This window comes from Chiloscyllium punctatum, chromosome 6 (genome assembly GCF_047496795.1).
Source record: "Chiloscyllium punctatum isolate Juve2018m chromosome 6, sChiPun1.3, whole genome shotgun sequence".
NCBI lineage: Eukaryota > Metazoa > Chordata > Chondrichthyes > Orectolobiformes > Hemiscylliidae > Chiloscyllium > Chiloscyllium punctatum.
This window is the reverse complement of record NC_092744.1, coordinates 77,941,252-77,968,330: the sequence shown is the minus strand read 5'-3', so window position 1 is coordinate 77,968,330 and position 27,079 is coordinate 77,941,252. Positions and strand designations below refer to the sequence as shown.

Genomic DNA, 27,079 nt, shown 5'->3' with positions numbered 1-27,079 from the left:
GGGATGGACATTGAAGGTATTTTCCAGTCTGCACAATGTCCTGGGTCAGAGGTTTGCAGCATTGAAATAGCTGTTTTTCTTTCCATTTTAAGGTTTTCTAATAAAATGCGACACCTGGAATGTGATGAGTCAAACATGTGGAAGGTGTACCTTTTCTTTCATTTACAGATACTGGGACAATTTCTGACACTATAGTGTGTATGCTGGGCAGAACTGTTACCACACAATGGGTAGCTCGGTTGGGGCTTGGCTTGCCAATTCTGGTTTAAAAGGGCCATTGTACTGAGGTTGCATTCTGGGCTAGGAAACTGCTGGGCTCATCAGAACCTGGAAGTAGACGGTATGTGATTACAGCAGGGTGTGTGAGTGCCGAAGTGGATCGATTTGAAGTGTAGTGATTGTAACAAATTCAGCCAGGATACAAGTTCCCTTACTGGGGCTGTTAATCTGGTCCAATCAGGGAGCCCTGGCTGACAGATATAAACAGGATTGTCAGACATCCTGTTCACTCTGAGCATTGGCTGAGCTCTTAAAGATAGTGGAATCAAGGGATATAGGGATAAGGCAGGAACAGGATACTGATTGTGGATGATCAGCCATGACCATAATGAATGGTGGTGCTGGCTCAAAGGGCCAAATGGCCTATTCCTGCACCTATTGTCTATTGTATCAACGACTTCCCAAATGTAAATAGAGGGTAACTTGGTGACAGGATACTGGCTCCTGTTGGAGTTATTTCAAGAAGGCTCTCTTTGGTTCTCTGGGAGTTCATCCCAGTTTGTTTTGAAGCAGAATGTCCTCTAGCTCTCAGTATTCATCATGCCAACTTATGATATCTCTATGCCAAGTCATGTCCCTACACCACTTCCTATGGCAATAGTGGAAGCAGAGTCGCTGAATATTTTTAAGGCAGAGGTGAATGGTTCCTGATAAGTAAAGGGTGGCATGATGGTTAGCACTACTGCCTCCCAGCGCCAGGGGCCCGGGTTCAATTCCATCCTCGGTCGACTGTCTGTGTGGACAGTGTTTGCATGGGTTTCCTCTGGGCGCTCAGATTTCCTCCCACAGTCCAAAGATGTGCAAGTTAGGTGAGTTGGCAGTGCAAAATTGCCAATAGTGTTCAGGGATGTGTTGGTTAGGTTAGGTTAGGTTAGGTGCATCAGTCAGGGGAAATGTAGGATAATAGGGTAGGAGAATGGGCTTGGTTGGTTTACTCTTTGAAGGGTCGGTGTGGACTTGTTGCGCTGAAGAGCCTGTTTCCACAATGTAGGGATTCTATGATTCTATGAAGTGTTGAGGTGATGGTTATCAGGCATAGACAGGAATTAGGATTTGAGGCTAAGTTCAGATCAGCCATGATCTCTTTCAGATGAAGGTTTAAGGGGCTGAAAGACCCATTCCTGCTTCTTGTTCCTACACCCAAACTAATTCATGATCGCAACCATCCCAATGACCCCTCAAATATCTCATGATGCCTCCATAGCCACCCACCCAGTATTCATCATGGAGTTACCTCAGGAGTCATGTGAAGATGTAGAGAACTTCAACAACCTAAAGCATAACCCAATCGGGCATATTCAAGCATGAAGAAATCCCGACTATGAAACCCAATCAAAGCTTTTAAAACTTGTGGTTAATCTCTCATGAAACACAAGAAATTTCTGCTCAGAACCCTCAAAAACAGTTAACTGTAACAATCAAACAGAACGCAGAACCCTATTATGATTTTGAAACCCAGTCAAGTATTCATGGGGGCTTAATGACAACTATTCGGAAATATAAACAAATATTTCTACTGAGATAGTGCATAAGGAGATGGTAATTTTATTCTAACTTCAATGAAGAGTACAAAAGGGCATTCCTTTTGGAGGAGCAGCACAAAACATACCTAAAAATAAGGCATTAACATACAACACAGGACTACTTCATGGTTAGTATAAGCAGCATGCAACAGACAGAGCGAAATGATCCCAGAACCAACAGGTGAGATCTACAACATGGAGCTGTAATGACAATTTTTCAACTAACTGGAGGAGGATCCATAAAAGTCCCCATCCTCAACGATGGAGGAGATCAGCATGTCAGTGTAAATGTCAGGACTAAAGCAACTGAAACTGCCTTCAGCCAGCAGTCCTAAGTGGATGATTCATGTTGGCCTCCTCCAGATCAGAGATACCAGTCTTTAGCCACTTTGATTTACTCCAGGTGATATCTGGAAATGGCTGGAGGCTGTGGGCCCTACACTGACATTTCCTTGACAATGTGGATTTTTTTTTTATTCATTGATGTGGGTGAGGGCGTCGCTGGCTAACAATTTATTGACTACCTCTAATAGTTAAGATTCAGCCACATCGCTATCTCCCATCTCCTCCTGGACCATGACCCCACATTGGAATGTCAGCCATCGTTTCCACTCCAGTCACTAATTTCATTTCATCTGGAGATCTCCCCTTCCCCACTGCCTACAAGCTCATAGTCTCCCAACACTGCACAGCCATTTCTACCTCCTTCCCAAAATGTTAACTCTGATTTCTCTCCACAGACGCAGCCAAACCTGCTGAGCTTTTCCAGCAATTGCTGTTTTTGTTTCTGATTCCCAGCACCCACGGTTCTTTCAGTTTTTCTTTGGTTTTCCACAGAACATTACCTGGATCTCTGGATTAACAGCCGAGTGGTCATGACACAAGGCCACCGCTCCCTTTAAATTGTCCAGGTATGTCCTGTACACAAAATGCAGAACAAATTCAACCCAGCCAATGGCGGCCCCATCTGCCCACTTGATCTTCAGCAGAGTGATGGAAGCAGTTATTGATATTGTTATCAAACAGCACTTGCAAAGCAATAACCTGCTCACTGACCCTCAGCTTGTATTCTGCCAGGACCACTCTGCTCCTGACCTCATTACAGACTTGGTCCAACCATGGACAAAAAAATGTTGAACTCAAGCAGTGAGGTGAGAATGACAGCCCTTAACACCAAGTAGCCCAAGTGAAACTGGAGTTAATGGAAATCAAGGGAATAATTCTCCACTGGATGGAGTCATAGCTAGTACAAAGGAAGATGAATGTGGTTGTTGCAGGTCAATTATCTCAGCTCCAAAGCATCTCTACAGAAGTTACTCAGGGTACTGTCCTTGGCCCAACAGCCTTTCATTGCTTCATCAATCACCTTTGCTTTGTCATTAGAGATTAGAAGCATGGAATCCCTGCAGTGTAGAAGCAGGCCATTCGGCTCATCTAGTCACACTGACCCTCTGAACAGCATCCCACCCAGACCCATCCCTCCCCTCCCCTATCCCTGTAACCCTGCATTTCTCATGGTAAATCCACCTAATCTGCATATCTTTGACTATGGGAGGAAACCGTCACAGACACTGGGAGAAGGTGCAAAGTCCACGCAAAGTCAAACCTGGGTCCCTGGTGCTGAGTTGCAGTAGTGCTAACCACTTAAATGTGATTGCACAACATTCAACTCCATTCATGACTGCTCAGATACAGAACAGCCCCCTGTATACAGGGTCAAGACCTGGACAACACTCAGGCTTGGATTGAGAAAAGTAATGAAACATTCATGGTTGACCAGAAAGTGAACTGGACCAGTCACAGAAATACTGCGGCTCTAACCGCAGGTCAGAGGCTGGAAATTTGAAGATGATTACCTCCTGACTCCTCAAAGTCTGTCTACCATCTACAAGGAGTGTGGTGGAATACTCCGCACTTACCTGGATGTGTGCAACTCCATTAACATTCAAGAAACTTGACATCTTCTAGGACAAAGTAGACAACTTGATTGGGACCGCAACCACCACCTTCACTTCCTGCACCACTGACACACAGAGGCAGCAGTGTGTATAATCTACAATAGGCATGATGGCAACTGACCGGGAATCCTTTGTCAGCAGTGTCCAAACCCACAATCTCTAACAGCTAGGACAGGTCTTCCCAAAGTGGGGTGCAACCTCACCTACTGGGGTTGTGGGTTCTGATGCAGTGATGGCGCCTGCCACGGAGCTCTGACTAGGTTGCAGTGGCCATGCGCCCACCCTTAACAGGCTGTCAATGACCTAAAATGGCAAGGGCAGCCCCAACCAGGTTTCACCAAGTCACCCTGTTTGGAAGGATATTACCATTCCTTCACTGTCACCAGGTCCTATAAAGTTCTGGAACCTCCTTCCCAACAGCATTCTAGAAACACCTACACACCAAGTGTTGCAACAGTTCAAGAAGGAAGGACACCATCATCTTCTCAGGGGTAATTGGGAATGGGCAATGAACAGTGGGGCCAGCTAACGATGTCCAAAATCACCAGAACCAATACAAAGTTTAAAATCACACAACACCAGATTATAGTCTGTTGGACCATAACCTGGTGTTGTGTGACTTTCAACTTTGTACACCCAAGTCCAACACCTCCAAATCAAGAACAGACACACTGGAGAAAATGACTGACAATCGAGGCAGTCAGGCAGAGGTTTTTTTAATCTAAAACTCATAATTTAAGCCTTTGTTTTACACTTAATGAGCCAGAAACTGAAACTTCAGATCATGGCGTTTAAACAGAGCAACCTTAGAGAGCATTTCCATTCGCTCCAGTGATTTGTGACTCTTACAATTGAGGCTAAGGCTCTCAGGACAGTCAAGATGTGGCCTGTTTAAACTCAGCAGCAATTTGAAATGGCCCAGCTGAGTTCAGGCGTCCCTCTGGTATGATGTGCATCCTGTCCCCTTCCCCCATCGGTAGAAGTGGGATGCACTGGATATGGAAACAGAGGCTCCAATATCGGATCTCACTTCCATTTTAAATTCTTCTTAATAGGCCCAACTCCTTGAAAATGAGCCTGAATATATCCAATGGTACATTATTTTGTAAGGACAGGAATATGAGATCATGTAATGCTCATGTAATGATCATGTAAGGCCGAAAGATCCAATTGTTAATTAAACATAGGTTTTGTTTAAAATCAATTTTTGTTGTTGTTAGGGAACATTTATGGGCTGGAATATACTGGGTGAATGTTCAGCTGGTCACTCTTGGCCTCGGAATCAAAAGGTTATGAGTTCAAGTGGTAATCCAGAGATTTGAACACAGTCCAAGTTGAGCTCTGAGAGAATGCTGCACTGTCAAAAGTGCAGCTTTTGGATGAGATGCCAAACAGAGTTCCAACCTTTCCTCTCATGTGCAGTTCAATGATCCTATTTCCAAGAAGATCTCCCCAGTGTACTGAGCAATATTCACATTGCAACCAAAAGCATTAAAAGAGATGACCTGGTCATTATCATATTGTAGTTTATAGTACCTTATTGTACACGATTGGTTGATACAGTTTCCTAATTTAGAACACTTAGTATTTAAGTGCATTAAGATGTTCTGAGGCCTTAATAGACACGACATATTGCAAATTCACTCTTTAATGAGATGTCATAATTTAGCCATTCTGGGAGACTGGCATAATCTGGCATACAGTTACAAAATGCTAACACTAAGCTTGCAAACAGTAAAGCATCCTTTAGTGGTTTTTGTTATTCATTGTCAATATTGAGTTCAATAATTTTAGGTCTGAACTCTCCCATGTGCTCATCCCCAACCCCACAGACCAGGCCTTGTTATCACATAGTCTGCCACGACACACTGCCTACTGTTACCCACTAATGGTCACCATGAACAGCTATTCATTCTCCAAGCCAATTTGTTATCTACTCCTTTGTCTGTCCAATTTTACCCCCTTCCCTCAACTTTCTCTTCTGCATATAAACTGACAATTTCATCGCTACGTCAGTTCTAAGGAAGGGTCACCGGACCCGAAACGTTAACTCTGATTTCTGTTCACAGATGCTGCTAGACCTGCTGAGCTTTTCCAGCAACTTCTGCTTTTGCTTCAGTATTTTTTTTAACCTGCGTTCTTTAAGGGGCAAACTGTAAATTTGTCTCAAGTTTCCAATGACTAAAAATGATGGTGTTCAGACCCAGTTGGGAGAAGGGGGACAATTGAGGGAATGTTTGAACAAAGCATGGAATGAAGATACTTACTTGTCCACACAAGGAGCACAGCGGGCTTGCTGATATCGTTCTGATTGACATTTCGCTTGACTGAGAAAATAGAAATATTGTAAAGTCTTCCTGGGGAGAGTGGCCTCAACCGGTGCCGTGATCTGCTTTTGTTGACAAAGTCAGTCTTGCGCACTTTTCCATCACAGGATGTGTAGGTTACTGCAAAGCCGTCGATCAGCTCCTGTGCACTGTCGATCTCTGGGGCTTGCCATGAGATTTCGATCTCATTACCCTCTGATCTTTCCACCTTCAGGGCTGCTGGTGGGGCAAGTTCTGGGAGACAAAATGAGACAGAAATGAAGAGGGAGGCACTGCTCCCGGCCATCAGCAACTCCTCAGTTCGAGTTTCTCCACACCTCTGCTGTGAACTCAGCTCTGCTGCCACTTCCATTGGGTGGGGATCAGAGTGCAAGGTATATTTGGTGTGACAGATCCATTCATCCTCCATCCCGTTCACACTCTTACCCCCCCAAAAAGCTCTGCAATCCATTTACATCTCCTTTTACAGGCCATGTAGATCTGCCCCATTCCTAGTTCATTCCCTTCCACAGCCAACACACACGCTGCACGATCATGCAGCATTTAGTCTTCCAATGTTCAATCTTCCTCTCTCAATTAATCTCCCTCAACAGCTCTCAACATGGACCCTATCCAACCCATTTAATTTCTTTGGCTACTGAATCTTACAGCACAAAAGGAAACAACTTGGCTTTCTGTTTGTAAGAAGGTGCAATTACCCTGTAATAAGTGTAATAGGTCTGAGGTGGGCAAATAGATGGCAGATAGACCACCAACTTTATTTTATCTGGTCTTGCCCACACCTTGATTTATGTCAGCTGGACGGGCACCATTAAATTCCCTTCTGTACATCACATAGGAACTGGAGTAGACCATTCAGTCACCATTTAGTTTATATCATTGCTGATCACCTCCTCGATCCACATTCCTACACTACCTCAATACTCCTGGATGCCATTAGTCTCCAGAAATTGACAGATTTCTGTCTTGAAACTGTTCAGTGATTGAAATTTCACAGCCCTCTGGGGTAGGGGAATGGCAAGATTCACCATCCTCTGAGTGAAGAAATTCCTCCTCATCTCAGACTTAAAACGACCTGTCCCTTATCCTGAAATTGTGACCCTGGTTTTAGATTCATCAACCAGGGGAAACATCCCAGCCATATCCACCAGGTCATGTTACCATCAAGTGCAAGCTGCAGTTGGATCACCCTACATTCTCACACATCCAGGCAATACAGAATTTCATTCTTCTTGGAAGGCAAGTGTATCCCTCTTGAGATAGACGGCAAAATTGTACACAATGCTCTTGTTGAGATCACCTCAAGGATCTATACATCAGCAACAAAGTATCATTATTCTTGTACTCAACCCAGAGAGTGGTGGGTGTATGGAATGCTCTGCCCCAGAAGGCTGTGGGGGCCAACTCTCTGGATACTTCCAAGAAAGAGTTGGATAGAGCTCTTAAGGATAGTGGCATCAAGGGTTATGGGGATAAGGCAGGAACAGGATACTGATTGAGGAATGATCAGCCATGATCATAATGAACGGTGGTGCTGGCTCGAAGGGCAGAATGGCCTTCACCTGCACCTATTGTCTATTGTCTATAACTCCCCTTGTGGTGATGGCCACCATACCTCTTGCTTGCTGTGCCTATGACTTACTGTTGTGATCCTAAGTGATGTTATTACTGAACAAGACAAGTCCCAGACTAAAACCTAGCTTGATAGGTTACAATCTGTTTTGTTTTGATTTTAATGAGGTGGTCTCTAACTGACAAATGATCACACAATGTTGCAGATTTGGTTTTAACAATAAAACTAAACTTCAGCTGCACCTTCAGTGATTCAATAATTCCTCCTGAACAACACTAGTCTATTTTTTCCTTGACCTGTAGTCCTCTCCCAAACAAATTTCTATCCAGATCCTTTCTGAGAATGGTAACTGGGAAGTTCGTCCCCAGTTTTCAGTCAGGAGCAGCAAATTTCTGGAAAAAAAAATCCAAGCAGGTCTTTGACAATTGACCTGCTGACTCTACGTTGCTCCCCTTCCAAAAGGGAATCTACTACAACTGTCAAACAGAAATGTCATCAAATGTCATAAGTCCAACTGACCTTGCTGCAGGTCTGATCCACATTCATTGCACAGCAAGGAGTAAGCATACACGTTGAATATTTCTGATAGTGAGGTGTAATCATTTTGTTACTTGTCACCCATACGGAGTTGTCTCTGATGTTAGGGGAAGCAGTCCCCTATGGAACCTTCTTTCACTGGGAGCACGACAATGTTTATTTTTGGAACCGCAGTCTTGCTGTAATAGCATTTTGAGGTCTTTCAAATCATTCCAAACTCCCCCCTTTTTCTCTTAGATTATTCCTGCTCCACTCACGCCAATACTGATTGTTTGTCACTCCCACTTCCTCTCACGCCTGTACTGATTACCCGTCACTCCCACCTCCTCTCATGCCTGTACTGATTACCTGTCACTCCTACCTCCTCTCATGCCTGTACTGATTACCCGTCACTCCTACCTCCTCTCATGCCTGTATTGATTACCCGTCACTCCCACCTCCTCTCATGCCTGTACTGATTACCCTTCACTCCCACCTCCTCTCATGCCTGTACTGATTACCTGTCACTCCTACCTCCTCTCATGCCTGTACTGATTACCCGTCACTCCTACCTCCTCTCATGCCTGTATTGATTACCCGTCACTCCCACCTCCTCTCATGCCTGTACTGCTTACCCGTCACTCTCACTTCCTCTCATGCCTATACTGATGGTCAGTCCTGCCTTGCCCTATGCCTGTCGTGATAGTTTGTCACGTACAGCTCCATATATTAATGTTCTACCACTCCCCCCTTTGCTTGTACCTATATAAATGGTTCACCGTGAGTCCTTACCGCCTGTCCCTTACCTGCGTCACAGTGTTTTCCCGAGTATCCAACTTTACATGTGCAGATATACGATTCATTTACAGTGCGGCAGAAACCACGAGCACCACAGGGGCTTAGAACACAAGGATTCACAACTGGCACAACATAAAGAAACACAACATTACTGAATGGTCATCACCTGCTTTGCACCTAAACCTCCCCTTTTACCACCATCAACACCCCCTTTGTCATTTACTTTGATTACCCTCACGCTCAGTTCCACTTGTTCCTCTTCCTGCATTGTCAGTGGATTAAATAAAAAATCATTTTCCAGCTCTCTTCAGTTCTGAAGAAGCGTCACACTGGGCTTGATATGTTAAATGTTTCCTTCTCTCCACAGATACTGCCAGACCAGCTGAGATCCCCCAGCGTTTTCTGTCTCGATTTCCGATGACCTGCTTCCACGGTAATGTCACGTGTGCAATTCTGGTCTCCCTCCTATCGGAAGGATATGGTGAAACTTGAAAGGGTTCAGAAAAGATCTACAAACATGTTGTCAGGGTTGGAGGGTTTGCTCTATAGGGAGAGGTTGAATAGGCTGGGGCTGTTCTCCCTGGAACATCGGAGGCTGAGGGGTGACCTTATAGAGGTTTATAAAATCATGAGGGGCATGGATAGGGTAAATAGATAAGGTCTTTTCCCTGGGGTGGGGTGGGGGGAGTCCAGAACTAGAGGGCATTGGTTTAGGGTGAGAGGGGAAAAATTTAAAAGGGACCTAAGGGGCAACTTTTTCGTGCAGAGGGTGATGCATGTATGGAATGAGCTGCCAGAGGAAGTGGTGGAGGCTGGTACAATTACAACATTTAAAAGGCATCTGGATGGATGTATGAATAGGAAGGGTTTAGAGGGATATGGGCCAAATGTTGGCAAACGGGACAAGATTAGGTTAGGATATCTGATCGGCAAGGACGAGTTGGACTGAAGGGTCTGTTTCTGTGTTGTACATCTGCATGACTCTATGAATGGTCATCAAGATTGACGCACGAGGGAATATGTAAGATGTAAATTCTAACTACAGAGTGAGGTGGACTGCAAACTCAAGGATACAAACAGAATTGTGCTGATTTATAATTCCAGCATTAATCAAACCACTACATCGTAGGTTCCTGCGGTGCAGTGGTAGTGTCTGTACCTCTGGACCAGAGGTTCTGGGTTCAAGTCCCACCTGCTCCAGAGGTATACCATAACATATATTGATTTAAAACACCTACAATAGTGACTTTTTTAATGTTTGTTGAAATCATTAGAAAAGCTTTTCTGTTTCTCATTTACTTCATCATTAGACACTGTCATGAAGGTAGCAACACATGATACAGGAGCAGGAATAGACCATTTGGCCCCTTGAGCCTGCTCCTCCATTTATCTATATCATGCCCGATCTTCCACCTCAATGCTATTTTCCTGCATTATCCCATGTCTTTAATATCTAGAAATCTATTGATCTTTGTCTTGAATACATGCATCATCTGGGCTCCAAAGCCCATTGGGATCCAAAGATTCATCACTCATTGAGTGAATAAATTCCATCTCATTTTGGTTATAACATCTTCATTTTGACATAGAGTCTGCTAGTTTCAGATTCTTCAATCTCTCCATCCCAGAAGGATGAAACGCCTTTTCTCCACTGACCCTGTCGGGACATAGAAGCATGTTGTGTGTTGGAATGAGATCACCCCTCATTCTCGTAAAATCTAAAGAACCCAGTCCCAGTCTCCTCAGTCTCTTCTGGTAGGACAACTCATTATCCCAGGAACTAGGGAATAAGGAAATGGCGCAGACACTAAACAAATACTTCATGAAAGAAGACTAAGAAAATGTTCCAGATATGGAGTCATAGAGTCACAGAGATGTACAGCATGGAAACAGACCCTTCGGTCCAACTTGTCCATGCCGACCACATGGTCGAGTGAGAATGTGAAACTCAAAGATTATTGGTATCAGCTAAAAAAAAGAAAGCTCTGAATAAATTAATGGAAATAAAATTTGACCTGGCATTCTGCAGCCAATGGCCACAGAAATAAAGGCTGCTCATCTGTTTTGAACCTCCAGAACTTCCTGGATTTTGGAACAGTCTCCCTAGATTGGCAAGTACAAATTGGCACCCTGTCATTCAAGCAAAGCAGGGACAGAGACAGAAGCAAGGGAAATTAAAGACCAATCGACCTGACAGCATTAAGAGGGAATGTTCTAGATGTGTTTTCGGCACATGGTAATCTTACAAAAATCACAATACGATTGGACTGAGTAAATGTGGATATCTGAAGTCATGTTTCAAAAACCTCCCAATACTTTCGGAGGTTGGAAGTGGTAGCACAGGGAAAGGAGAACCATGGACTTCGTGCACCTAGCTTTTCAAAAATGTTCTGCTAAGTTGTCATAAAATAGAGTTTTAACAAAATTAGGTTCATGGTATTAGGCACAATGTATTAAATTGGTTTGAGGAATGGTTAACGGCAAGGGCAGAGAGGTGGAAGAAACAGGACATTTCCATTTAGTTGGCTGAAACTAGCTGTGTACCTCCAAGGTTGGGTCTGTTGGCCTCAGTTGTTTACACTCTATATCAGAGGTTTAGTTGAAGGGACCTGCAGTAACATTTGCAAGTTTGCTGATGATGCAGAGTCATGTGGGAGACTAAGCTGAATGTAGAGATACTACAACAGCATTTACACAGTGGGCAGCTTGAAAATAACGTGATGAAATGTGAAGTTATCCACTTTGATCAGAAAAGTAGAAGGGCTGAACATTTTGAAAATCTTGAGACGCTGGCAAACACTTTGCACTTAGAGTCAGCATTTAGAGCCCTTGTACACAAATCCCAGTAATATCATATGGAGGTATAAGCAAGTCAAAATGTAAATGACAATACCAATCTTTATTACAAAAGGGTTGGATTATACAGGGAGATAACTGAAATAACTGGGGTGGCATGGTTTGCTCAGTGGTTAGCATTGCTGTCTCACAGCACCAGGGACCTGGGTTCGATTCTACCCTCGGACGACTGTCTGTGTTGAGTTTGCACATTCTCCCAGTGTCTGCTTGGGTTTTGTCTGGGTGCTCCGGTTTCCTCCCACAGTCCAAAGATGTGCGGATTAGGTGAATTGGCCAGGCTAAATTACCCGTAATTGTTCTTGGCTAGGTGGATTAGCCATGGGAAACGCAGGGTTACGTGGATGGGTGGTTTTGGGTGGGGTGTTCTTTGGAGGGTTGGTGTGGGCTAAATGGCCTGTTTTCACACTGTAGGGATTCTATGACACGTGACATTGTTGAAACAAAATCTGAAGTTCACTTTTCTGTTTTTACAGTATCCTTAAGGAAAGATACACCTGCCTTAGGAGTGGAAAGAAAGCTCATGAGATTAATTTCTACAGAGATAAATATCGAGTCAACTGAGTTTTAAACATATGGTGATCCATTTGAAACATACAAAATTCTTCTTGGGTTTGACAGCATAGATGCCAGGAGAATGTTTCTGCTGGGGGCTGGTGAATCTAAGACATGGGTGATAGTCTCAGGAAATGGAGTCAGCCATCCAAGACTGTGATGAGAAGAACTTATTCACTCAAAGAGTTTTTGAGTGTTTGGAATTCTCTGACCCCGAGAGTTGTGGAAGCATACATATCCTTAAGATAGAGGGTGATAGATTTTTGGATTCTATGGGAATCGGGGGATGTAGGGATTGTGTGGGAAGGTACATTTGAGGTAGAAGATCATTTACAATTCTTTCAAATGGTGAAACAGACTCGATCAATCGAACAAGTTACTCTTGCTCCTTTCTCCTTGCTCCTTCACTTATGCCCAATCTTTCCCTTGCACTACGTCCAGCGCACAAAACTCAATAAACTCTTGGGTACATCGACAGCCAGACCCGTCCTGTAAAACTTAAGCTAAGTGTGACCCCTGCAGTATCTGGTAAGTGCATGGATGTCAGCACAAACCAGTAAACTCCCCATCACTTTGGCCAACGTACCAGACATGAAGGAAGGAGCCAGAGGCAAGAAGGGCAAGAGAAAGGTGTAGTAGCATCATGAAGTCTTGGAAATCAATTCCTCAACAATGTAAGAAGTAAGCAAAATCAGGAGGTGTTTTAACACCAGCATAGGCAAAAATACACCTCAGCAGACACTATTCCAACCACAAAAGAGAAATGTCTGGCCCATAAATTTAGAAATGGATTAGTTAAAGGTAGATAAAGGTGGGTAAATGACGTGCTGAGAAAATTAACTCTAATATGTACATGGCAACAGGGGGTCTCAAGCAATAGAGATCAAGACCCCATGATTAAATTCACTAACTGATTACCCACTATTCCATATATAAACCAACTGATCCCCATGATTAGATTCCAGCACGTGTAATTCGTTCCTCAGTTTCTATTGTTCAATATTTAAACCACATGCAGCCCTCAATGAGAGCTTGTACCTCACTCCCGGGTATCCATTATTCAACATTTCAAACTACAAAAACCCATCAAATCCCCTTGGCCTTACCCAGGCAGAAACTAGCCAAAGATCCTTAGACTGTGCCTTCCAAACCCACAACCATTTCTGTCTAGAACCAACTCCTGTTTCTTGAAAGCCTGTGCACCATCTACAAGGAATAAGTCTGGATGCATCATCAGTCTGGAAGGGTGCAGCCCCAACAATGGTCAAGAAGCCTTACACCATCTAAGACAAAGCAGCCGGCTTGATTGGCACTGTATCCACAAGCATCCACTCCCTCCACCACCGATGCTCAGTAGCAGCAGTGTGTACTATCTACAAGATGCACTGCAGAAATTTACCAAAGATCCTCAGACAGCACCTTCCAAACCCACGACCACTTCCTTCGAGAAGGACAAGGGCAGCGGATATGCGGGAACAACACCACCTGCAAATTCCCTTCCAAGCTACTCAAACAGCTGATTTGGAAATATATCGCCATTCCTTCACTGTTTCTGGATCAAAATCCAAGAACTCCCTCACTAAGGGCATTGTGGGTCTACGTACAGCACATGGACTGCAGCAGTTCAAGGAGGCAGCTCACCACCACCTTCTCAAGAGCAATAAGCGACGGGCAATAAATGCTGACCCAGCCAACGGCACCCACAGCCTGTGAGGTAAATAAAAGGTATCTTTAGCCTGCAACTTGCACTGAGGTATCCGCCACTTTTCAGGAGGGATAGCCAACACATCGGTGGTGTGACCATTTCACTTACCTTCGCAGGTTGGTGCTTCACTCCACCTTCCATCCAATCGACAGGTACTCTCTCCTGGGCTGGGCTGTACTGTGTAACCCGCTTCGCAAACATACTGAGCGACTGAGCCATACTTGGTTGAAGAGATGAGCACCTCAGCATGCTTCACCTCGCTGGGGATCCCACAATCCACCTCTAAAGAAACAAGATGTGCAGGTTTTGAGGCAAAGAAGTTCATTGGATGGGTACAGACTTCAAACAGTGTCTTTTATAGAAACAATTTCATGCAGATATAAATAATTATTCAGTCTAAGGGAGGTGCAGCACATAGAGGGCAAAGGCCACATACAAAATGAACATGGAGATACAAAATGTGAGGTTTCAAGAGCGAGAGGGCCAGTGGAGACAGTGGTGAACTAATCTGGTGTGGGTATATTCACAGCACGTTTGGCTGAGGTGAAAGGGTGAAAGATAGAGGCCACGTGGAGGTCACATGATCTCAGATTAGGGCTTTAGTGTGACTAGGCTGAAGGCAGGACACAGAAGCAGGTCGAAAGAGCATCAGAAACCCAGTTCAGAGTCAAATAGGATGTTGAGGTTCCAAACGAAGAGAATGACCAGTGAAGGTAACAGTATTGTTGACAATGGCATGGGATTTATGATAGGGACTGAGGAAGATGGCTTTTGGTCTTCTCAGCATTTATCTGGAGAAAAATCTGGGGCTCGTTCACAGCTGGGGATTTGCAAACTTAGAAGATAACCCTGCTGGAGTGAAATTGACATGCTCTAGACCAGTTTGACACTCTGCTTGAACCTATCTTGTCAGTTCCTCTGAAAATTACCTCTTTGGATGAGCAGCCTGGAGGAATAACCATGCTGGAAGAATTAAGAATGAAGGGACAGAAATAAGTTGTGAATATTTGGCTACGTATCTGAGGATAATGTTACCTAGCGCAATATTTATAGCTCAGAAAGTGATCACCACAGGTTGAACCCTAATGAACTCTGAAGGCAAGAGCAAGTACTTTTGTGAAGTTCTAGTTATACATAGTGAAAATTAAAAAATTCCAGTCAAATAGACAACAGCGGAACCAAAAAAGGCAGGTACACTGCTCTGGGCAGCAGAGTTCCTAAGTTACCAGGTCGCCAGGTTCCCCATGAGGGTGTTTATTGGCGGCATTGTGGTATTGTCACTGGATATTAATCCAGAGGCCCAGGCGAATTTGTCACTCCAAGTCAGGATATTGTCCAGGTCTTGCTGCATTTGATCCTGGGTTGCTTCAATATCGGAGGATTCGTGAATGGTGCCAACACTTACGAACATTCACTTCTGACCTTATAGTGGAGGGGAGTTCATTGATGAAACAGCTGAAGATGGTTGGTGTTAGGCACTACCCTGAAGGACTCCTGCAGAGATGTCCTGGAGTTGTGATGGCTGACATTCAACAACTATAACCATCGTCATTTGTTCTACGTATGATACCAACAAGTAGAGTGGTTTCGCTCTGATTCTGGTTGACTCAGGTTTTGCTATGGCTGTTTGATGCACACTTTGTCAAATGTGGCCTTTGTGTCAAGGGCTGTCACTCTCACTTCACCTCCGTATTTCAGTTATTTTGCCCATGTTTGAACTAGGACTGTAATGTGGTCAGGAGATGACTGGCTCTCATGGAAATCAAACTGAGTATCAGTGAACAGGATATTGTTAAACAAATGTTGCTTGATAGCAGTGATAATGATTCATTTCTTCACTTTACATTGAGGTAAAAGACCAGTCATGATCTAGAAAAGTGGAGAAGGCTTAATGGACCTAATATCTTGCTCCTGTCATGCGTTCCTTATGGAGTTCCTTACCTGCTCAGTCACTTCGTGGGGCAATTCGGACTCAATGACATTGCTGCCATTGGGGTATCACACTTAGGCCAGACCAGGCACTGTTGACAGATTCCCTTCCCTGAAGGATATTAGTGAAGCTCTTGAGTTTTTATGACAATTGACAATGGTAACAATGTTCATCTTTACACTGGTTTTGTGTTTAGAATTCAAAGTTCAGCAACTGCCATGGTGAAATTCAAAACCATGTGCTCAGGACATCAGCCAAACTTATTAGACCAGTGACATTACCACAACAGCAATACCTTCCATGTGGCCCACAGCTGAGATATCAGCATCTACCGAAGGGTAGAATTAACTCAGAATAAAGACTCTCACATTTTAGATATGGGGTCTCTGTAATAATATTACCAATAGCAATACTTAAGTGGCATTTTATCAAAATATCCCTTACCATATCCTAACAGTATGGTTAGCTGTTTGACCCACTGAGATTTGACACATGGGAGTTAAGGTACAATAGAGATTTACAAGGATATTGCCAGGGTTTGAGCTGTGAGGGGGAGGCAGTTTAGGCTGGGGCTATTTTCCCTGGAGCGTCAAATACTAAGCGGTGACCTTACAGAGGTTTATAAAATCATGAGGGGCATGGATAGGGTGAATAGCCAAGGTCTTTTTCCCAGGGTAGGGGAGTTCAAAAGTAGAGGGCATAGGTTTAAAGTGAGTGAGGAATGATTTAAAAAGGACCGAGACAACTTTTTCACATTGTTTACATTTATGGAATGAGCTGCCAGATGAAGTGGGAGTTGGTACAGTTACAACATTCAAAAGGCATCTGGATGGATACGTCACTAGGAAGGGTTGAAAGGGATATGGGCCAAATGCTGGCAGATGGGATTAGATTAATTTGGGTTACACTGAAGGGTTTCTGTGCTGTACATCTCTATGACTGTAAGTGGGAAACATTATATTCTAATGGGGTTCTGTAAAGTTGGAGTGGCTAGGAAGCGTTAATGTCTTGGAATGATAAATAGGAGAAGTGAAAGAGATCAGGCTTTGCTTCATTGAGATTCTATACGCTGACAAATGAATGGGGAGAGATTTCATCTAATAGTATTCTAACTGAGAGATCTGATGAGGAGTGAGCTGACTTACTGAGATTTTAACAATGAATCAACAGAAAGGGATTTAGTCCATTAGGATTCTATCACAAATTCAGGTCAGGGCATTGGATTATTGGGATTCTCACAGTGAGATCTGATCCATTGGGATTCTAACAGCAAATCAGTGGAAAGGGATTTAGTCAATGGGATTCTAACAGTGAGAGTCAATAGAAAGTGATTCCATCCGATGGGATTTTATCCCTAAATAATCAATGGAAAGTAATTTGGTGCAGTGGAATCCTAGCCAATAGGGGTCAATGGCAAATAGGTTGGCTGTACAATGGGAAATGCTACACAACAGGGGATTTGGTTGCTGTTCTTTTGTATTGACAGTATATGGTGTACCTGTGTCACAGTGCCGTCCAGTGAATCCTCTCGGGCATTCACACTTGTATTTCCCAATGTAATGGAAGCACGTGCCCCCATTCTGGCATGGGCTGGATGAACATGGATCTGGCTTACCTACACAGAAGGGAACAAGACGAGATCTGTTAACAGATAGAAGGAGTCAGAGTCAGACAGGAATAAACAGATACCCAGACACAAACCACAGAGTAAGATGCTCTTTATGCCAATGGTGTAAACCTATATTGATGTCTTCTACTGTTCCATTGAGACATTGCTGCAATTATCTAAAAGGTGATACTCCCAAATCCCAGTGTCATTGACGGACTGGTTCCAAAGTGAAAATCCAGGCATATCTGACTGGCATTGCTATATCTATCTTGGTCAAGACACTCTCTTTAAACTTGCATGATTGACGCGCCATTATTCCAGTACCTCACAATATTTCACAGTGGGCCTGTCTTTATGCTCCTGTACATCTATTTCCCCTTTATCCTCATGCTGCTGCAGCTGGGATCATATTAATCAGAGAATCCCTACAGTGTGGAAGCAGGCCATTTGGCCCATCGAGTCCACACCACCCCTCTGAAAAGCAGCCCATCCAGACCTACCCCTCTACCCTGTCCCTACATAACCCTGCATTTAACCATGGCTAAGACACCAATTGCACATATCTTTACACTGTGAGATGGCCCAGAGCACCCAGAGGAAACCCAGGCAGATATGGAGAGAAGGTACAATGCCACAGACAGACAATCATCTGAGGCTGGAATCGAAGCCAGGTCCCGGGCACTTTGTGGCTTAAAGGACCCCATACCAACAACCAGCAGAACAAATGTCATATACAAAATACCCTGCAAGGACTGCATTGGGCAGGAAACTAGCCACCAGGATACATGAGATCAACTAGCCACCAAAAGGCAATGACCAACTATCACTAGTGTCCTTACACACAGATGGAGAGGGACACCAGTTCGACTGGGATAATACATCCTGGGACAGGCTAAACAAAGACATGCACAGGTATTCCTAGTGACCTGGCATTCAAACCGGAATTCCATTAACAAACACATTGATTTGGACCCCATTTACCAACCTCTCGGAAACAGAACCGGATGTGATGTCACCCAGCACAACAGACCAAGACACAGAAGTAACAAGCGGAACAGAATACCAGAGCTTCAACGGAGGCTCACTGATGATGTTACCTAGCATGGTGAGGAAACGTCTGAGAACAAACCTATCAGCTCAGCGAGCAAACTTACAACCTGATCCATGGAATAGTTCCTTAAACCAGTAAAACAGAATAGGTTACAAAGCAGATATTACAGCAAACAAACTGACTTCCATGCAGGACATAAAAGAGTCACAGCAATGTATATACACAGCACATGGAATCCCTAAAGTCAACTCTCTGAAAAGCAAGCTGCACATCGTTTACTGGACATACCCGTCTCACAGTTCTTGCCAGTGAAGCGATACAGACAGATGCACTGATAAGTTCCGTGAGCCTCCTTGCAGGTTCCACCATTCCGGCATGGATTAGACGCACAAGAGCGGAGTCTTTCTGAGAGAATGGAGAAAAAATTATTTCATTTGAAGGTGACTTATTCTCAATTTCAAAGGGTGTGCGTTTGGCGATTCTCTGCAAAGTGTGCAGGGCAAGAAAAGATTCTCACTGTAGCAGAACCACATTACTTAAAAAAAAAACCCGTGCTCTGGGAGATGGAGTGCTGTCAATGGATAAAACGTCCCCATGTGCACCCAAATGTTCCTGTGTCAGATACAGCAGAAATCAGAAAGTGTAGAAAAACGTTGTCCACTGATTTGCCAAACATTCCTCGGTCAGCTATGGTACTATTTGGAAACAAAAGCAAACTTCTGTGTACGATCGTATCAAATAAGTATAACGTGGGGCTTGGCAACAGAAGTACACTCTCAGCTTTGATAATAATATTATAGAACAAAGTCCTCTTAAACTACCCTTTACGTACTCCCTACCCAGATGGTGAATAGATTGGCTACAGAGTCAAATTTCTTTGCAGTTTCCCACCAAACCGCTACGAGGTCAGGTGCAGTATTGGTTAGATACAAAACAAACCTCTATCTACAAATAAACATAACAGCATAAGGTAGAGACAGAATTTAACACAATGTAAAGATACCTCTATGTTGATCTATGAAGAACTGTCAGGGAAAGCTAAGCATAGCGAAAATCCAAACTAGCAGTTCCCTGTATATTACCACACAGACAGACCACAGTTTAATCTCAGCGCAATGCCATGTTGTATGAGTGTAAAACTGAAAGGTTACATTTTGGTTGCCTATTTATTATTTCTGCCGTTATTAATTCAGAGCTGAACTGTAATCAGTTCCAGGCTGTGCCTGCTCAGAATTTTAAGAACAATGCTGCAAAGGTTGACTTGGATAAAAAACTGGTCAATAAATTGGACATTGGGAATCGTAGTCTGTACAAGGCTAAGAGTTGAACTGATGTGTTAAAACTTTTGCTGATTTTTCATTGTTTTATTTTAATATTTTATCAATTTTGGTTTGGAGCTGAGAACCAAGAACAGTGAACTGAAAAAGACCTTTAGACTGTAGGCAGCTTGTATAAAAACAAAACAGAAAAAAAACACACTGCCGTTTGGTTGTGAGGCCAGACCTGGAAATTAACTGCAGCTTGGATCTTGATCAAAAGTTTCCCCAGATACCTCAACACTAGGGGAGAGCAGATAGCTGATATTGGCCATTAATGAGGTCAGTTACCTGGAATTGATTCCAGCAAGTGCAGGATAGCTTCTCAAGTAGATGGCCAATGTTGTATGGTAACTGGGACCTCATGGGGAAATGGTCAGCCTGGTATGGAGAGGCCAGAGTTCCAATTAGGTTTTGGACTGTGTTTTCTGTGGAGGAGGAGTTTGCTTGCCGATGCTCTCGCACGAAGATTTGAAAGCTTTCTGCCTACCTTCCGTTGTGAACTATCGGAGGTTCAGAGAACAGAAACTAAGTTATGAGTGTCTCTGCCTTTATTGGAAAAGGTGGCTCCGATCACCATCTTCCAAAAAGCAATCAAGAAATAGTCATGTATGCTTGTGCAACAGTGCATTGTGACAACCACAAGCAATCTGGACTGTTTAATTGTTTTCTTTTGTTTATCTCTTAAATGTGTTTGTTTATCCTAACAGTCGTTTGCGTGAATAGGGCTGAAAACAAATGTTTTTGGATTAAATAAAGTTATCAATTAGATTACTTTGTGGTTTAATTTTTCCTTGCTAAAGTTACTGCATTGTTATTCAGTTATGAAATCTTTTGTTTAAACTACAAAGAAGTGTTGAGAATTGACTATTTGCAGGGTTTGGCTATTTAATCCATTGGGGTAAACTTTGAGAGATTTCAAGGTTTTAATTTTACTGTGTTGGGAATACAGAGATAGGAAGGCTGATTTGGTTTGGCTGTCTGACTCTGTGCCATAACAGAAGGAACAGTTTATGTTGAATGTGAGAGTGTCAATAGACCACAGACTATGCTTCTGGAAGAGATGAAAAAATGAGTTAAAAACAGACCTTTCTCACAGCGTTGCCCGCTGAAGCCCGGTGGACACTGACAGGTATAGGAGCCATCTTGTTCATTGCAAGTCCCTCCTCTCTGACAGGGGTCAGAGTCACATGGGGATGGCATCACTGGAAGCAAGGAAAAGATTTTAGTGACACCTATCTAAACCCAATGTTGATATTAAGATGAACATTTATGAATGCATGATGGAGTGTCAATATAAAACAAAATCGCAGTCGAAGCAGGCTAATTGGCCCTTAGTCTGTTTCATCACTCAATAGGATTATGGCTGTCCTGTTTGCGTTTTCAATTTCACATTCACCTCTACACTTGAGAATCATTGTTTTTATTGTCTGAAGGGTCTATGCACTTCTGCCTGAAAAAAAATTCAATGATCCTGCCTCCACCCACTTCTGAGACAAAGTGTGCCAAAGTCACACAATCTTCTGAGAGAGAGAAAAATACTCTTCATCTCTGTCCTGAAAGAGCAACTGCTAATTTTATTTCAGTGTGCCAAGCTCTGGACTCACCCACAACAGGAGCCATCCCTTTCTCCTCACAATCTTAAGACCATTCAGGATCTTATACACTTCAATAAATTCACTCCTCACTTGTCTAAACTCCAGTGGAAACAGGTCTGGCCCATCCAACCATATCCTTATGAGACATTCACTCCATCGCAGGTATCAATCTTCTGAACATCCTCTAAGCCAATGCATTCACATCCTTCCTCAAATAAGGACACCAAAACTGCATAGTATGAGAGAGGCGGCTTCACCAATGCCCTGTGTAACTGAAGCATAACATCCATACCTTTATGCTCAATTCCTCATGTAATAAAGGATTGCTCCCATTTGCCTTCTTGATTACGTGCTATACCTGTCCTCAACTTCTTGTGAATAGTATACCAGAACACCCAAACCCCTCTGTCCCTTGGAATTCTGTAGTTATTCTCCATTTAAGTAATATTTGACTTTTTAAAAAATTCTCCTGTCAAGATGAACTACTTATCATTTTCTCACATTGTACTCTATCTGCCAGATTTCTGCCCAATCACTCAGTCTCCTGACTGCAAATTCTTTATCTCTCTTTCGCAGCATAGTTTCCGACCCGTCTGTGAATTCAGGTACCACTCCTTCGCTCGGCCTATCTAAGTCACTGAAGCACAAAATTGAGGCCCAAGCCCAAAATCTTTGAGACTCCTCTCATCAGGATATGGGCCAAGTGCTGGCAGGTAGGACTAGATTGGGTTGGGATATCTGGTTGGCATGGACGGGTTGGACTGAAGGGTCTGTTTCCATGCTGTACATCTCTATGACTCTATAAATCAGTCAAAGACCAATCTATGCATACTCGGTTTGCTTCCAGCCATTCGACGTTTCATCATTATAGATAAACACCATGAGTGCTTATTTTCCACAATAACACTGATGGGGCATCTTATCAAATGCCTCCTGGAAATGCACTCATACTACATTCACAGGCTTTCCATTTTCCACAACATATTTTATTCCTTCAAAGAACTTTAATAACTTGGTTAAATATGATTTATCTTTGATAAAACCATGTTGCCCCTTCTCAATGACTTGAATTTTTCTAGTATCCCTTTCCATAATCTCTTTAATGGCCAATTTTCCTCAGGGGACAGGCATCAAGTGATCTACCCTATAGCTTCCTGTTTTCTGCCTCCAGCTCTCCTTGAATAGAGTAGTTACGTTTGCTACTTTCCAAACCAATGGAATTTTTTCTTAATCCAGGGAAAATGGGAAAATCAACACCAACACATCCACTATCTCATTAGCCGCTTCTTTTAAGACCCTAGGATAAGGTCCACTTTGACCTGGACACGAGCTCCATCTATTTGCTCATGATTGAAATTGCACAACATTTCTCTTTCCATCCCACCTCCCGATTTAAACAATTACTGGAATGCTTTATTTTGTTTTCCAAACAGTGAAGATCGAAACAAGATATTTGTCTTTTTCACCACCCTTTCCTTATTATCTCCTTTTCATTCCCCACTCTTTACATATTCTTTTCCTTTTTAAATTCCTGTAGAAACAATCTAACTTCTTCCTCCTAATGAACCTTTTGGTCATTCTCTGCTGCGCTTTATATTCCGACCAATCATTTGACTTGCCACTCATCTTTCTGCAATTGTATGCTTTTTCCTGAAGACTGATGCTTTCCATAATTTCTTAACTAACCATGATAGTGGATCATCCTTTAAGAATGTGTCTTGATAATATTAATGTTTATTCTGAGTTTTCTAAAATATCACTTTAAATGTCTGCTACTGTGTGTCTATTGATCTATCCACCTGCTGAGTACACAAGCTCATTTCAGCTCCCACAGCTTTCATGCAGTTATTTACATTTCACACACTAGTCTTAGACCCAAGTTTCCTACTTTCAAACTGGGTGTAAAATTCCATCATATTGTGGAATTGTGCTGCTACGTCTGGGTGCCTTAACTCAGAGGTCATTAATCAATCTTGTCACATTATATAATACTAAGTCAGCAATCTGTTGCTGGCTGAATCTCAGTTCGCACACACCTTATCTCCCCTTACAAGGGGACAGTACAAACTAAGGTCACAATGCGTCCAGTAACTTTATTTTAAAAGTGCAGCAATTCCTTCCAGAATCTTTGATTTTAAAGCTGTCCTTTTCCAATGCCAGCCCACAATCAAGTATAAAGAAAATCTAAGTTATGGTCTTTACACCACTCAAATTAATGACACTTTCCAATCTCAGGAACCAGGTAGTCTCTAACTGTTTCACAAATGCTGTCCACAAATAACAGCACTACTACTCCATCATTATCTGGCTTCCTATTTTGAAAAAAATTCATTCACAAAGACTTTGGCCAGGCCAGTATTTACTGCCCATCCCCAATTACCCAGAGGGTAGTTAAGAGTCATCCACCTTGTTGTGGGTTTGGAGTCACATATAGGCCAGCAATGTCCTTCTGTAAAGGGCATTAGTAAACCAGATGGGTTTATCCAACAATTGACAATGGATTCTTGATCATCACACACTCTTAATTCCAGATAGTTATTGAATTCAAATTCCACGATCTGCTGTGGTGGGATTTGAACCCGGGTGTACGGACCATTACCTGGGTCTCTGGGTTAAGAGTCCACTGATAACACCACTAGGCCACTGCCTCCCCGGTTTTCTTGAATGTCATATACCCCTCAATGTTCAGGACCCAATCCTCATCATTCTAAAGCCATGTCTTTGTAACAGCTACCAGATCACATTTGTTAACTTCAATGTGTGTTGTCAACTTGTTTACTTACAATGAATAATGCACACTTTCTTTTTTGCTCTCCCACTCTCTGACTCTCTTTTCCTATATAACTATTTTCTTCTCTTACTGTGTCTCTACTCTTTGATGTACCATCAGGTTTCCGTATTTGATCCCTTCCCCCCAACTGTTTAGTTTAAAACCATCTCGACTTCCCTAGTTATCAAAATGGGGTGTGTTAGTGGTTTCGCCAATTAGAATGTGTTACAGCAATAGATGCAAATGGTTCAAACTTTGCACTTCAGTCACATGATATGTAGCCAGTTGTTTGGAATGTAAATGCAGACATATAAACTTTACAGTACACTTGGGAAATAGTCATCGACTATGGTACAGCAACACTCTCACCTCTTGGTCAGCAGGCTATGAATTCATATTCCAGTCTGATACATAATTGAGAATGACACTTCTGTGCAGTAATGAGGTAGTTCTGTACTGTAGAAAGTAGTGCCTTTTGGAAGGAGGTGCTAAACTGAGGCCCTTTCTGTTCTCTCAGTTGGCTTGGTGGCTGGTTTGTGATGCAGAGTGACACCAATCATGTAGGTTCAATTCCCACACTGGCTGAGGTTACCATGAAGGATTGCCTACTCAACCCCTCCCCCCAGCTGAGGCATGGTGACCCTCAGGCTAAACAACCACCAGCCATCACTCCCTATTGGATGAGCAACCCCTATGGTTTGGTAAAACTATGGCAACTTTACCTTTTACATGAATATAAGATCGAATGCCAAAGAAGAGCTGCGGCGTTGCCTGCTTAGTATTTATCTTTCAACCAGCTTAATAATAATATATTATCATCTTGTTATTATCATGCTGCTGCTTGTGGGAGCTTGTGTGTGTGTGTGTGTGTGTGTGTGTGTGTGTGTGTGTGTGTGTGTGTGTATGTGTGTATATTACAACACTGTTTACCTTCAAAAGCACCTCAGTGGTTGTGCTGTGCGTTGGAATAGCTGAGGTCACGAAAGGCACTGTATGCATTTCTCACAGATTAAGCAGCACATTTCCGTTCAAGTTGCAGCGTTGTGAGTTGAGAAGCTGGTAGCATTGACAATTTGTAGTGTGATGCTCTGCATTACCACCAGGGGGATATACTGGCAGTGTTATGTGAATTCCTACTGTGGCGGTTTCAGGAGTCTCCAAACACATTACTTATTATAATGCAATAAAATTATTGAGACCTCCTTTTTCTGTTGCAATACATCTGTGACGGTAGTTAACTTTTGATACATCCATTTTCCACTCAGACTGCTTAATGTTGTGATGGGCAATATCTATTTCTTCCCCCGCCCTGGTGACACTGCTCCATCACCCATCTCCCCCGCTTACTTCTTGAATACAAGAATCTGTACTTTTCAAAAAGTTGGAACTTAGAAAAGCATCTCCACTTAATGTGCTGATTTAAAAAGCAGAGAATTCCATCTGCTTTCTCAGAGACCCCATGTAGTTGTGGTTGCCTTTTCTGGAGTTTCTCCCCATCTTCTCCTGAAGTAATGGCTGGACGCCAATAACAACAGGTTGCATTTAAGTGGCACCTTTAATGCAATAGAACACCCTACAACATTTGACATTAGTATGGCACAGTGCACTAGAAATCAAGTTACATTAGGGAGACAAAATAAGAGCTTGGAAGTAAGTTTTAAGAAGTGAGGTGAGAGAGGGAAGTGAGTTCGAGAAGTGCACGGAAGGAATTCATGGAATTCTAGGGCTAGATAGCTGAAGGCAGGGCCACCAATGATGGCGCATTTCAAATTGCAAATGCTCGGAAGACCATTATAAGCAGAGTATGGATATCCCAGAGGGTTGTGGGACTGCAGGAGATTACAGAGATTGGACAGGCCAAGTGCATGGAGGGTGCTCAAAACATAGATGATACCTTTACAATCATGGTGTTGATTTACCAGGAGCCAATGTAAGTTAGTGGACTGCGATGTAGTGCAAGATATCAGACCGTTTAAGTACACAGCAGGTAGAATGTGGGAGATCTGTTATGATTGAATTGGAATAGTCAAGTTTAGAAGTAACAAAGGCAGGAATGAGCGATCCAACCGCAGAACAGTGGAGACAGAAGCGCAGTCAAGAGAGAGCAATGTCACAGGAGTCAAAGGTAGTCTGAGTGATGGTGCAAATATGTGGTCGTTACAAGGCCATGTAAGCAGAGCTAACCAAAGTGAACTGCCAAATTAGTTTAGGGGATTGATTAATAGGGAGGCAGTGGCAGACATTTAAGGAAATACTTTAGAACACACAGAATAGATACATTCTAATAAGAAATAGAAATTCCAAAAATGAGGACACAACATCCGTGGTGAGCCACAAATGTTAAAGGTAGTACTCAACTTAAAGAAAAAGCATTTACTTGCTAAAAAGATAGATGGCAGATCAGAAGAATGGACAAAAAAAGCAAAGGAAAACGAAAAGATTGTTAAGAATAACATCACAGTACAATAGAAAATTAACTGGAAACAGATAATGAGAGTTGTGATAGATACTTAAGAAGTAAAAAAATTGATAAAGTGAGTGGAGGTCATCTAATAGAAATTGAGAATAAGGGATAGTGAGAGAATAAAGGGATGACAAATAAATTGAACAGGTATTTTGCATCGGTCTTCACAATGAAGGATAAAAGTAACATTCAAGAAATAGCTGTAAATCATGAAACGGAAGGGAGGAGGAACTGAAAAAATTGTCCTTTAAAAA

The 27,079-nt window shown here is 42.9% G+C and overlaps 1 protein-coding gene across 1 annotated transcript in view; it reads right to left on the bottom strand.

The window, feature by feature from the left end:
- sned1 (sushi, nidogen and EGF-like domains 1) overlaps positions 1-27,079 on the bottom strand; it is a 154,736-nt gene that overhangs the window by 32,835 nt on the left and 94,822 nt on the right. The window contains exons 12-17 of the mRNA XM_072573058.1: positions 21,082-21,198; positions 18,966-19,082; positions 17,516-17,632; positions 14,196-14,369; positions 8,983-9,096; positions 6,028-6,321 (exon numbers count right to left, since the gene is read on the bottom strand). Of these exons, the coding sequence (XP_072429159.1) occupies positions 6,028-6,321; positions 8,983-9,096; positions 14,196-14,369; positions 17,516-17,632; positions 18,966-19,082; positions 21,082-21,198 (933 nt within the window). The remainder of the gene's footprint in view (positions 1-6,027; positions 6,322-8,982; positions 9,097-14,195; positions 14,370-17,515; positions 17,633-18,965; positions 19,083-21,081; positions 21,199-27,079) is intronic.